The sequence below is a fragment of the Sturnira hondurensis genome, unplaced genomic scaffold, assembly GCF_014824575.4.
Source record: "Sturnira hondurensis isolate 20B ecotype Veracruz unplaced genomic scaffold, ASM1482457v3 Scaffold0009314, whole genome shotgun sequence".
Lineage (NCBI taxonomy): Eukaryota > Metazoa > Chordata > Mammalia > Chiroptera > Phyllostomidae > Sturnira > Sturnira hondurensis.
The window spans coordinates 3,230,668-3,244,118 of record NW_028081945.1 but is presented as its reverse complement, the minus strand read 5'-3'; the positions used below and the strand labels follow the sequence as shown (position 1 = coordinate 3,244,118).

General features: G+C 37.1%; 1 protein-coding gene across 2 annotated transcripts in view; it reads right to left on the bottom strand.

The window, feature by feature from the left end:
- Positions 1-13,451, bottom strand: part of DNAJC2 (DnaJ heat shock protein family (Hsp40) member C2) — a 33,191-nt gene that overhangs the window by 15,736 nt on the left and 4,004 nt on the right. For both annotated transcript variants that reach the window (XM_037057086.1, XM_037057087.1), the window contains exons 3-4: positions 10,602-10,677; positions 3,107-3,205 (exon numbers count right to left, since the gene is read on the bottom strand). In XM_037057086.1, coding sequence (XP_036912981.1) covers positions 3,107-3,205; positions 10,602-10,677 — 175 coding nt within the window. The remainder of the gene's footprint in view (positions 1-3,106; positions 3,206-10,601; positions 10,678-13,451) is intronic.

Genomic DNA, 13,451 nt, shown 5'->3' with positions numbered 1-13,451 from the left:
TGTCCCAAGTGAAAGAACAAAACTCCAGAAAAAGCACAAATGAAGACAAGCAATTGACTAGATGCAGAATTCAAAACACTGGTTATATGATGCTGAATGATCTCAGGGGAAGAGTAAATGAACTTAGTGAGAACTTCAACAACAAAGAGATAGGAAACATAAAAATGGACATGGAACACATAAAAAAGAACCAGTCAGAAATGGAGAATGCATTAACTGAAATAAAGAACACATTACAGGGAATCAACAATACAGTAGATGGCCCTGACGGGTGTGGCTCAGTTGGGCGTTGTCTTGCAAAGTGAAAGGCTGCTGATTTGATTCCTGACTAGGGCACAAGCTTGTGGGTTTGTTCCCTGGCTAGGAGTATATGAGATGCAACCTATTGATGGTTCTCTCTCACACTGATGTTTCTTTCCCTGTCTTTCTCCTTCCCTTCCCCTCTCTAAAAATAAGTAAAATCTGAGGATAGTTTAAGGAGCCTCTGGGACAACCTCAAGGATATCAACACTCACATCATGGGGATGCTGGAAGGAAAAGAGAGCAAAACCTGAAAACCTATTTTAAAAAAATGACAGGAAACTCCCCTACACCCTAGTGAAGGAAAATGATACGAAAGTCCAGGAAATGCAGAGTACCAAACAAGATGAAGGCAAGGAAGCCCACATCAAGACATACCACGATTACAGTGCCAAAGGTTAAAGACAATCTCAAAAGCAGCAAGAGAATAGCAGTTAGTTACCTACAGGGGAACTCCCATACAATTGCCAGTCGATTTCTCAAACTCTGTGGGTCAGAGGGATTGGCACAAAATTTTCAAAGTGGATGAAAAGCAAGGACCTACGATCAAGATTACTTTACCCAGCAAAGTTATTATTTAGAATGGAAGGACAGACAAAGAGCTTCCCTGGAATACGATAATCAGTTTTGTTTCTAAATATTAATTAATTAATTAATTAATTAATTAAAACCAAAGACTTTTTTCCTGAAAATTTGGGCCAAAAACATGCATGCGCATTATACACGGCAAAATGTAGTAAATCAAAAAGACATATACACTCATATGTTTGCTGCAACATTATTTACAATAGCCAAGATATGAACCCTGGCTAGTAGCTCAGTGAATTGAGTGCAGGCCTGTGAACCAAAGGGTCGATGCTTTGATTCCCAGTCAGGGTACATGCCTGGGTTGTGGGCCAGGTACCCAGTATGGGATGCATGAGAGGTAACCACACATTGATGTTCCTCTTCTCCTCTTTCTCCCTCCCTTCCCTTCCCTCTAAAAGAAAAAAAAAAGACATGGGAGCAATCTAAGTGTCCATCAATAGATGAATGGATAAAGAAGAAATAGTGTATATGTACAATGGAATGACTTAGCCATAAAAAAAGAAAAAATGAAATCCTGCCAGCTGCAACAACATGGATGATCCTACAGGGTACTGTGCTGAGTGAAAAAAAGTCAGAGAAAGACAAATGCCCTGTGATTTCACTTATATGAGGAAACTAAAATCCAAAATAAACAAAGAAGCAGAGCAGAAACAGATTCAGAGATGGAGATAACATTCTGATGGCTGGCAGATAGGAGGGGGTTAGTGAGACTGGTGAAAAAGATGAAGGGATTAAAAAAAATACAAATTGGCTGTTACAAAGAAGTCACAGGGACGTAAAGTTCAGCATAGGGAATACAGACAATACTGTAACAACTGTATGGCGTCAGATGGCTACTATATTTATTGGTGTAATCACTTCATAAGTTATATGAATGTCTATCCTCTGGTTGTACAACAGAAACTAATATAATACTGTATGTTAAGGGTAATTAAAAAATAAAAACATTATTAAAAAATACTCATCCCCTGAGGAAAAATAAATTGTTAGAAAATTAACTGTTAGATCCCAAGGTTTTGAAAGATCAAAGGATCTTACGCATCTTGAACATTGCGTGTAAGAGTGGGACAATGAGTTTGAAAAGTGTGTATACAATTTAAAAAAAATTTTTTTTTGAGATTTTATTTATTTATCTTTAGAAGGGAAGGGAAGGAGAGAGGGAGAGAAATATCAATGTATGGTTGCCTCTAGTGAGTCCCCTGCTGGGAACTGGCCTGCAACCCAGGCATGTGCCTAACTGGGAATCGAACCACGATCGTCTGGTTCGCAGGCCCACGCTCAATCCACTGAGCTACACTGGCCAGGGCACATTTTTTTAACAACTAGCATCAAAATGTAAAATCACATTTAAGGAAATATTTAGAAATGATTGTACCTATATTAATCTGTTTAATGAGGATATGTAAATATGTAATATGGCTATGTAAATAGCAATAAACAGCTGTTGGTACTATATTAGGATAGAAACAACATCTTGATATAAATTAGCCAAACATCGGAGGAACAGTTTAGTCCTATAAAGTATTATATCTGAAATGGAGAAAGGTCTCAGTATTTTCATCATTGGATATAATACATATAAATTAACCTAGGATGTGTTTCTCATAAAATCACCTGGTGCCCTGGCCAGTACGGCTCAGCTGGTTGGAGCACTGCCCGGTAACAGAAGGGTTGCAGGTTTAATTCCTGGCCAGGACACATACCTAGGATGCAGTTTCAGTCCCAGTCCGGGTGTGGGAGGCAACTAATTGTGCTTCTCTCTTGCACCAATGTTTCTCTCTCTCCCTTCCTCTCTCTCAAAGAAATGAAAAAGTGTACTGGGGTGAGGATAAAAGATTAAAAAAAATATAAAAGAACTGCAGAAACCAAGGGCCTAGCTCAGATCCACTGGATGGTACTCTACACGTATACTTAAAAAAAGAAGTCATCTGGTGATCTAGTTAAAATACAGATTCCAATTCAGTAAGTCTGGTGTGGGGACTCTGAGCTTCTGCATTTCTGACAAGCTGCAAGGTGCTGCTGATGCTGCTGGTTGGGAGAACCTCACTTTGTGTAGTGAGGCTCCCAGGAAGATTAGCAGAAATAACCAGATGTAACTAAAAATGTTTTTAATATGTCATGATATATTTAAATGAACTGCACTGTACATTGGAAACCCAATCCCAGCAATTAATAATCATCATTATTAGAAGCTCCTGACTCTAATATATTTTCTTACCTTTAGTTATGCAAGTAAAGTAGTCATTATCGCCTTCTTTTATTGGTTCACCAGCTGCTTTCCGTTTGTCTGGGTGATGCTTTAAAACCATTGCTTTATCTACAAAAGGAGCCAGATTTATATAATTTGTTACTTTATATATAAAAACTAAAAGTAAAGATGAGCTAAACAGACCATCTCTAAAATCATAGCGCTAATCTAAAAATATTTTTCCTATGGTAAAATATAAGCTTACATTAAGTGTGGAAATTACAGAGAAACAAAGAAGTAGCCAAAGTGCCAGCACCTGAAGACGATTACTGTTAACATTTTAGTGTATTTCCAGACTTTTTTTTCCTTAAGCATATGCTTCAAAAACTCTAGATATAATCATAAACACACACACACATATCCCAATTTATATTCTGCTCTTTCAACCTAACACTATAGCATTTGCATTTTCCATGTTGTTACAAACTTCAAAATTAAAAAAAAAAGATTGCAGGTGCTTAGTACAGCATTTCAAGTAGATTTACCATAATTTATTTAACTATTTCTCTACCACTGAGTTTTCAGATTGCTTCAAATTTTTCATTATTAAAAACCCAACTTAATTATTTTGTAGAGAAGTATTTCCTATATTCCAGATTTTTTCTTAGGATGTGCTTAGAGAATGAAATTAGTGACTGAAAAACAGCAACAACTTCCGTTCTGAAGTTAAACCACTTCATACTCCTATTTGGACATCCTTTTCACTATAGCCCCACCAGCACTAGATGTAATTATTTAAGAATATGATCATTACTCATGCTCAACAATTCTTTTTTGTTTCTTTTATCCTTTATCTGTGGAGGAAGGAGAAGTTGTCAGTTTTTCTTCTGTGTCTGTGTGAGTCACTTGACAATAATGGCTAGCTGTTAACACCCAGTGAGCATTTACTATGTACCAGGCATGATTTATCAGTTAATCTTTTTAATCATCACAGGAGGAAAGTACTATTATTTTCTCCGTTTTACAACCAAGGAACATGAGGCACACAGGGTTAAGTAACCAACCACTGCAAGCTGTCCAAAGTCCTGACCAAGTCCAGCTCCACCCTGGCAGCCTGACTTCTCAGACTGTGCTTGTGTGCTGCCTCTCAGTCCTTCATGGTTGATACTAATGCTTTTTTCCCCAGCTGCTACAAATGAACTTATATTTTTAAAAAACAATGTCATTTTTATTTATACTTAGTGATCATTTCCTTTATAACATCTTCCAGTACTTATAAACTTATAAGGCCCTTCATTCCCCTAAAGCTTGCTATATGTTTCTAACTTTGATAAGAGTTTGTACTGTTAGAATAGAAAATTTAAAAAAATTCTTTAAATCTTTCTGAACTTTTGTGTAAGTCAAGCAAGTATGTAAAGTTGTCATTTTTCAAAGTCCTAATCCCATCTAACAACCCTTCCCTTCTCTACTGATTTATGATGTCTCAAAGTAAATTTTACCTGGGGTGGTTTATGATGACTTAGCCTTGCTTCGGAATTTACTTTAAAACGACTATAGTTTCCAATATATTTGATGGTAAATTTCAAAATCTGCACATTATTTTTGTACATATTTCCTGTAATTAACCACTTGACACAACTTTGTTTTTCTAGATAGGTCCTATATTGCCTACAAAGATATTTCTTCCCTCCTTTCCAATAGTTCTCTTTTATTTAGTATTTAATTCACTGACCCACACTCACAACACATCATAAAAAAAAATGAGCAGGTTAGCTTCCCCCCTAGATTTTAACGGTAATATCACCAATGCCACACATTTAAGTTTGTTGGCTGTGGGTCTGAAACACTTTTCAAAGTAGAGAATTAACTGCATTTCTTTTCCAAGTTCTATAATATTTACCAAAAAGAAGTATGTATCTGCTTAGGAATCACATAATATTACCTAGGCCATACATAGATTTAGCTATATTAATATATTTCCTAAATTGGATTCCTGAGAGAAATCCTACTTGTCCATGGCATAATTCTTTTAGTAATGTATTGCTAAATTCAATTTGCTATTATTTGTTTTTTTTCTTTTTTTTTGTATGACATGCACGAATGAGGTTTGCTGGTAGTTCTTATTTTTTTAAGATTTACTTATTCATTTTTAGAGAGAGGAGAAAGGAGGGAGAAAGTGAGGGAGAGAAACATCAATGCGTGGTTGTCTCTCGCACACCTCCTCCTGGGGACCTGGCCCACAACCCAGGCATGTACCCTGACTGGGAATTGAACCAGTGACCCTTTGGTTTGCAGGCCCATGCTCAAGCCACTGAGTTATACCAACCGGTCTGCTTGTAGTTTTTTCAAGCTCTCCTCACCAGGTTTTAAAAATTTATTAATTAATCTTTTAAAGACTTAATTTTCATAGTAATTTTAGGTTTACAGCAAAATTGAGAGTCAGATTTCCTATGTCCTTATACATGCATGGCCTCTCCCCATGCCCCCATCACCATTACCCACCTGAGCAGTTGGTTACAACTGATGAACCTATATTGACATCATAATCACTCTAACTGCACAGCTAATATTATGGTTCACTTTTGATAGAGTAGATTCTTCGGGTTTGGACATACGTACAATTATATCTATCCATCATTATATTATTATACAGAGTATTTTCACTGTCCTAAAAATCCTGTTATCTGCCTATTCCTCAGTATTCCTAGCAATCACGACCTTTTACTGCCTTTATAGTTTTCTCTTTCTGTGCCAAGTTTTCATACTAAGAGTATACTAACTTCACAAAAGCAACTGTTCCAAAACAGTTTATGTTCAGCATGAGAATTTTCAATTCCTGAAACATTTGAAATAATTCACTTATCACCAGAGCCTGAAAATGTTGAGGTAACACTTTTGTAACTATAAAATTTCTTCTTCAATTAAAAAAAGTTAACTTTATCAAAATTCTCAAATGCATTACATTGAAGTTCTCAATTTAAAATATATAATAATTTTCTGTTTTTCACTATTAGTTTTTTGTTCTGATAAATCCATCTCTGCATACTGTTTATCTCTTTATTTTTCTCCTCCATGTTCCTTAGAGATATTTTTCCCACTTTTAAAAAAGTAACAATAGTTTAAGGCAATGAACTTATTTATGGTACAGCTCTATTGCCATCCCTTAAATTTTGATAGGCAATGATTGTACTTTCTCAAGAAGAAACTACTAATACAATTTTTACATTGTCTATGTCCAAAAGAATATATATTCAATTTCCCAAGTGATTGTTTTTGTGGTTTGTTCAATCACATGTACTTTACTGAATTGAGATAAAATTTACATAGAATAAAATGCTCAGATTTTAAGTACAGCTGTCCCTCTATTATCTGCAGGGAATTGGGTTCTGGGACCTCCCCAATACCCTAGTTCGAGGGTGCTCAAGTTCACTATATAAAATGGTGTAGTACTCACATATCCTCCTGTATACTTTAAATCATCTCTAGATTATTTACAATACTTAATACAATGCAGATGCCATGTAAATAGTTGTTATGTCGCACTGTTGAGGGAGTAACAACAAGAAAAGCCTGTGCATGTCCAGCACAGACGCAACCACTGTAGGCTTAACTACATAGCACACTTCAGCAACAACGCAATCCTCCTGCTCCCCCAGGAACTGTTTTATCCTGAGGTTCAATTCACAAACGTGAAGCATGCAGATTCAGAGGGTTGACTGCACTCGGTTCAATTAGTTTTGATAATTGTATACACCCATGTAATTACCACCCAAAAGAAAATACAGACCATTTCTACCCCCATAGAGTTCTCTGGTAACTTCTTCCAGTCAAATCCTATACCACACCACCGGGAGCAAACACTTTCTGTTCCCATCACTATAGATAACTTTTCCACGTTCTTCATGTAAATGGAATCATATATTATGTCATTTTATCTGAAATCTTTGTGCAGTTTTTTGAGATTCACCACCATTCTTGTGCATCAGTAATTTGTGCTCTTTCAAACTGTTGAGTACTATTTCTGCCATTAGAATGCAGTTTGCTTACCTATTACCTATTGGGGAACATTCTGTTGGTTTCCTGTTTGGGGATACTCTGAATAAAGCTGCTATGAATATTTTTGTACAAATATGTTTTGGGCATATTAAACTTAGTAATTTCTACATATACTGCAAGAAACTGACATGTACATTTTTGGTTTTCTGAGCTCCAAGAATTTTCTCACAGTCAAGTACATTATTTCCTCCACTAACACTCAAGAAGAGGCATTTTCACCTTCTAACTGGTTTAAGCAAAAAAGAAGTTATTAAAAATTATTATGTATCTCACAAAACTCTGTGAGAGTCAGACTATGAGTCCTAAAGGCTATGGAGTCAGAGTAATTAAGTCATACTGGGCAGCTCAGAGGTGTGACGGTCTCGCCATGGCTGGGCACTGTACAACTGGCCACATGCCACTGCCACAGCCACGGCAAGAGGGAAAGCCATGAGCGTCTCTCTGTACTACTCTTTCACCTTTACCTGCAAAACAGATTCTGTGCAGGTCTGGCCTAGTCTAAACTCTGTTCGCTTTTGAATTGCAAGTGTGTGCTGCGCAGTGAACCCTAAGTCACATGACTACAAATATTCTCAATCTCAAGACACACCTTTTTACAAATCAGGTCAAGTTTTCTACTTACTTGCAATTATTGTTTCCATGCATTTATTCTGCTTTCTCTCTTAGGGATATCTGACATCTATCTATTCTTTCTCTGAATCTTGGGAACATTACTCAAGACTGTCCTGGTTTCTAATTGTATGTCAGCCTCTGTAATTCTAAATTCTGCTTTCATGTTTTGTTTCCAGGCAATTCTACTTATTTCTCCCTAACCTCTTTCTGTAATGCCTACACTGGACCCCAGTGCTCTGTCTTAATATGTAGGCTGTCAATATGCAGTAGATCCTTGAGTTTCCTACTGATCCTTATGATAAAGTCTGAGAAAGATGTCTCGGTTTTTTGTTGGATAGTCTACTCTTATGTGGCACTATTTTTTTCTTCACTGACTGTCCTGCTTAATTATCTTTGGTTGTCCATGTATATTACAGGGTCCTGAGACTATCCTATCCTCTGTCCCTGAGTAGGCAAAAGATGTTACCTGGTATTAGAAATAAGGTAAAAGAGACCAATAAAATTATTGGTTTGAAAAAGAAACAAAGATAATATGTGAGCTGCTATTATACATTTACTGGCATCTCAAAGACTTCTTTTCCTTCTTTCTCCCAAACAAAAACAGTTTCTGGGATGTTCTGAAAATATATCAGCAAAGGGGCTTTTACGCTACAATCATGCTATTACAATAAAAAGCCTCTAAACATGATTTTTAATTTTAAAGAAGCTTAATGTGAAAGTTTTCAGTTTAAATATCAGAAAATATTTTAAATTAAAATTATTAAATTCAGAAAATTCAAATTACTAAAGGCTTTTATTCCCATTCCAAGAATATCAAGCCTACATGCATCATTTACCAGTGTGGCAATTTTACTTTAAGAACAAAATTATCTAGCCGGGTTGGTGTGGCTCTGTGGACTGAGTGCCCTCCTGTGAACTGAAAGGTCACAGGTTTGATTCCTAATCAGGGCACACGCTTGGGCCGCAGGCCAGGTCCCTGCCTGGGGGTGTGCAAGAGTCAACCGATCCATATTATCTCTTGCACATCAATGCTTCTCTTCCTCTCTTTCTCTTCCCTTCCCCCTCTCTCTTAAAAATAATAAATAAAATCTTTTAAAAATTGTTTTAAAAAGGAACAAAATCATTTAAGCAATTAAAATACTACCTTTAATATTCAAGTACTTTCTTTTAACCTATTATTCAACTTTTTCAGTAATTTATTCTTTTCAGAAATGCAGAGAGGGGAAAAAAGACCACTAACTTTATTTACTCTTGACTTCCTAAATTTTTTCATTATAGCAATTCGCAATACATTAAACAAAAATAACACTCATGTTTGTAACACAATCCAAGAAATCGAAGGCTCTCAAATCCCATCAGGCTTACATTTTATTAGGTTTGTGCTAATAATTATAAATCTGAAAATACTAAGTTGGCATTTTTAACATCTAGACAAGATTTCAGAAAGCAGTAAGTAGCAACTGACTATTTTACAGTGACAGAGGTAAGAGAGGAACAGTTTCTTTGTGAATAAACAATAAGAATATTCAACAAAGAGAGTGAATTCTAATTCCACTTAATGTTAATAATCTGTGCTCTGGGACTGTAAAACTTTCTACAGAATAAAAAAATGTACATTGTGCCAAGAAAAAAAAAGACTTAACAGAAGCAAATGGATGTTTCCTTCACATTTTTAATCTTTATAGAAAGAAGTAATTATTTTACCTAACAAATCAACTATTTTCATAGTTCTAAATCACACCTAATTCTTCCACAAATCTACATGTATCTCGACATGGTTGGTATTTGTATGCCATTCCTTCATATAGCACGACTTTGCAACTGCTTCTTCATGGAACATAAATTCCAGGAAAATTTGTGTATTTTACAAGGACTATTCATATGCACTAACATATGCTTAGTCTAAAATCATGCCAGCATTTAAAGAAATCCAATAATAGGTCTAAAATAATTTGATATAATCTTTCACTTTGTTAAATGTTGTGATTTCCATTACTAGAGAAAATTTTGAGTTTATCAACTATACTTAGTGCCAACTAGTATTTTTCAACACAAGATAAGTTTCCTTCAGCCATCTCCCTCAAGTATTGCCAGTACAATACTTTTTCTTCTTGACTGGCCTTGACTCCCTGTTTCTTTTCTCTATGGCCATAATCTTACCTCCTCTTACTTCAACATCCATTCTCTAGAGTGGAGGGCAGAACATTTTTCTAAGATAAAACACAGAAATCATCTTCACCCCTTTCATGAAACTTTACTGATTAGGTGAATTGAATGCTGTACAGGGAATTATGTCCATACGAATGCGAAAGACAGACATTTAGGAGACTAAGGGAATAAAATAATGTTTCGTAAGACATGTGAAGACTGGCTTCCCAACAATACCCCTTGTCCCAACCACCAAATTTTTAACCTTCTCAATGAAAATAATAATGAAGCATCAGATAACTCTTTCTTGGACAGAAGAGAAAAGTGGTGTCAACAAAAGGGTGATGTACAAAACAACATAAAAAAACCTAAGTAACAAGGCAGCTTCTAATAAATACAGGGGGCCATACTTCTGAAGGTAAAATTGTTTTATAAGCTTGCCATTGTAAGAATGTTCTTTATCCTTTCACAAACACACATATCTAACACCCCAATTTCTTATTCCTAGTAAGAAAGCCCACACATAAGACTGACTCCTTTTTCCCAGTTCTGAAGGTGAAGGACAGTGTGGTTATGTATTGTTATGACCACATGGCACATGCTGTTAAATCTAGAGTTATGGCTATGGACTATGATCCCGCATATCTTTTCAAAAGGATAATATTTTTCTACCCCAGATATGTTTACTTCTAAATAATTAAATACTTACGTGCTGCTTTGATCTGTCTTGGTGTCGCTTTGTATCTTACATGGCCAAGTCCAAGTACTGCATAATGATCTTGGTTCTGATAAAGACACAAAAGTGAGTCAAGTTTAAAATGCAGCGATGTATCCTGTGCCTTATGTTTTGGCACCCTAAAATGGTGCTTCCCAAAGTGATGTTGCCATGATATGAGTCCAGTGAGACATTCTATATAAAATGGGTTCTGTGATCATTTACATTTTGAAAATATGGACTATTGTACAGCCTTCTTGATAATCTGTATACACATAAGCCTGATAAAATCTCTGAGAAGTCCTGCAATTAAGAACAAGCAAGTAAACAGAAACCTGTAAAATCCAGCATTTTCCAAACTTACTTCACCATAGAACCTTTTTTCTCTTAAAACCTATTAATATATATGGCCATCCTTTAAAGTATAGCCAGGAAGATTTCAGAACTGAAGGGAGCACTACAGCAGCACCAGTAGGTGGGGTCAGGGCAGGTGGACAAAGAAGGTAGGCTAAATGGAAATTTTGAGAAATGGAGGGATAAGGCTTTTCTTGATAGAAGTTTCTGCTCTGGTTAACATCTTTGCAAATTTAGAACTTGAGGTAGCAACTGGAGTAAAGGTTCCTTAAGAAGTCAAAGGTATGTCTAGTACTAGAGAATGAGTGGGGAGGAAGGGGAGTTGAGAGCATAAAGCACGGGAGAAAAAATATCAAATAGGGCTGACTGGTTTCCCTTTACATTCAAGATTGCAAACCTCACAGGGATTGGCTCCTTTGTTATACCTGGCAACCATACTTTCTTCTAGTTCATTCCCCTTTCCGCTCACTAAGATTATTACATACCTTTTGGCTTCTAGTCTGTCTTCAGTCCTCATGGAACCTATTCCACCCTCTTATCAATGGCCTCTTGCTTAACAGAAATTTAAATTACCCCACTCAAATTCTAGCATCTTTCTACCATCCTATCTGCATCCAAATTTTTTCCCCTTCCCTTCATTCGCAATTGAGAAAGCCTGTGTTATCAAGACAAATTACTCCATCCCTCATCTTGGCTATGAATCTCACCTTCTCTAAGTCTCCTAAAACACTAGCATGTTTCATTTATCTCCTAAATCTCAAATGGATTATTTTCATCAATATAAAAAGGTGCTCTATTTTCCCTCATCTTAAAACAACAACACATCCTTCCATGACTCCCTCTCAAGCGACCCCATTTCTCAGCTGCCTATCAAAGTTAAACTTCTTGAAGGAGCTGTCCCCTCTAGCATTAATTTTCAAGCCACTCCAATCCGGTTCTGCTCTGTCCACTTCCACCCCAGATGCTACAAAGCTGCTGTTGTCAGGATCAATTCCCAGGTACCAAATCCAAGATCACCCATCTGCCCTCACTTCACTTCATCTCCCAGCAGCAGCACAGCTGACTCTTTTCTTGAAACAATTTCTGTTTTTAGTTTCCGTGAATCCACTGTTTTCCTCCCACCTTTCAGTATGTTTTTCAGCCATTTTTCTAGTTTCTCAATGACCTATAGAGCTCAGCCCTGAAGTTTCTTTTGGTCTCTCTATACTTTGATCCTAGGCAATCTGATCGAATGCCAAGGCTGGAATATGTTAATGCTTTCAACTCCCCAATTCACTAGACCACAGACCTCTCCATAGAGCTCTAGAGGCACAGAACACCCCCATCTCTCTAACCTCCTGGCCTGTCACTCTCCACCTTGGTCACCCATTTCCAAACATCTGACTGTGTTTTCAGTTCACTGAAGATGCCAAGCTCTTTTCCCTCAGGGCTGACACATTCTTCCTCCACTTCTCATGTGGCTGACATCTTCTGATCCTTCAGTCTCAGCTGACATGTCATCATCATATTTAAAACAGACACTTTCTCTCCCTATCTCTGCTCCTTTTTCTCCTCCTTCAAAGTACTTACAAATTGTCAGTGCGTCAAACCCCCGAATGGCTTTCCACCGAGGGCTGCTGCCACTGATCCTGACCTCCTCACCAGCCCCTGCCTGACCTTGTTCACTCTGTTCTAGCCACTTGCCTTTTTCCAGTTCCTGGCACATTCCAAACTTCTTTCTGCCCCTGCATAAGCTCTCATCCTGGAATGCCTCTCCCCCTGATCTTTGCAAATCATCCAGGTTTTATGTTACACATCAGCTCCACAGGCCTTCCCTACCTACTCAATCTAAGGCGGTCATGTAGACACTATCACATCACTCTGTTCTCTGCCCAGCACTTAAAGTGGCCATGTTCTTGATTGCTTACTTATTATGTTTCCTCACTGGAATATGTTTGTGGGAGCAGTGATACTGTCTTGTTCAGCACGGTATCCTTCACATCCAGAACAGTGTCTGACACACAGCAGGTGCTTGATACCTATTCGCTGAATTAAAAATTAAATCAATGTATAAGCCCTGCTACCTAGCTCTGATGTCAGCTCTTCTAACACCCTCTCCATTCTTTCTTCCCTTTCTCTCTTGTAGATCTCAGCATTCCCCAATTCTATGTCCTCCTGACCTTTCCTTTCCTCAAGTCACTGTTTTCTCCCATTTTCTTTATAACCTAGCTTTGAAAAAGAGTATTTTACATTTAGGTTTCTATGGCATCACCTAATAACTCCTTAACCTACTGCAATTTCTTACCACCACAGCCATTTCAGTGTTTTCAATGTGGTCTTCTAAACTTTGTTTGCCAAACCAGGGGCTTTTTATCATTATGTATGTTATGTGATTGACCTATCTCTAAAGCAGTGACACCGATGGTTACTTTTTCCTTCTTAAGACTTACTCCTTCCTTAGTTTCTTGAAGAGTATAGTGCCTGATGTTTAATAAACCTTTGTTGAAAAAA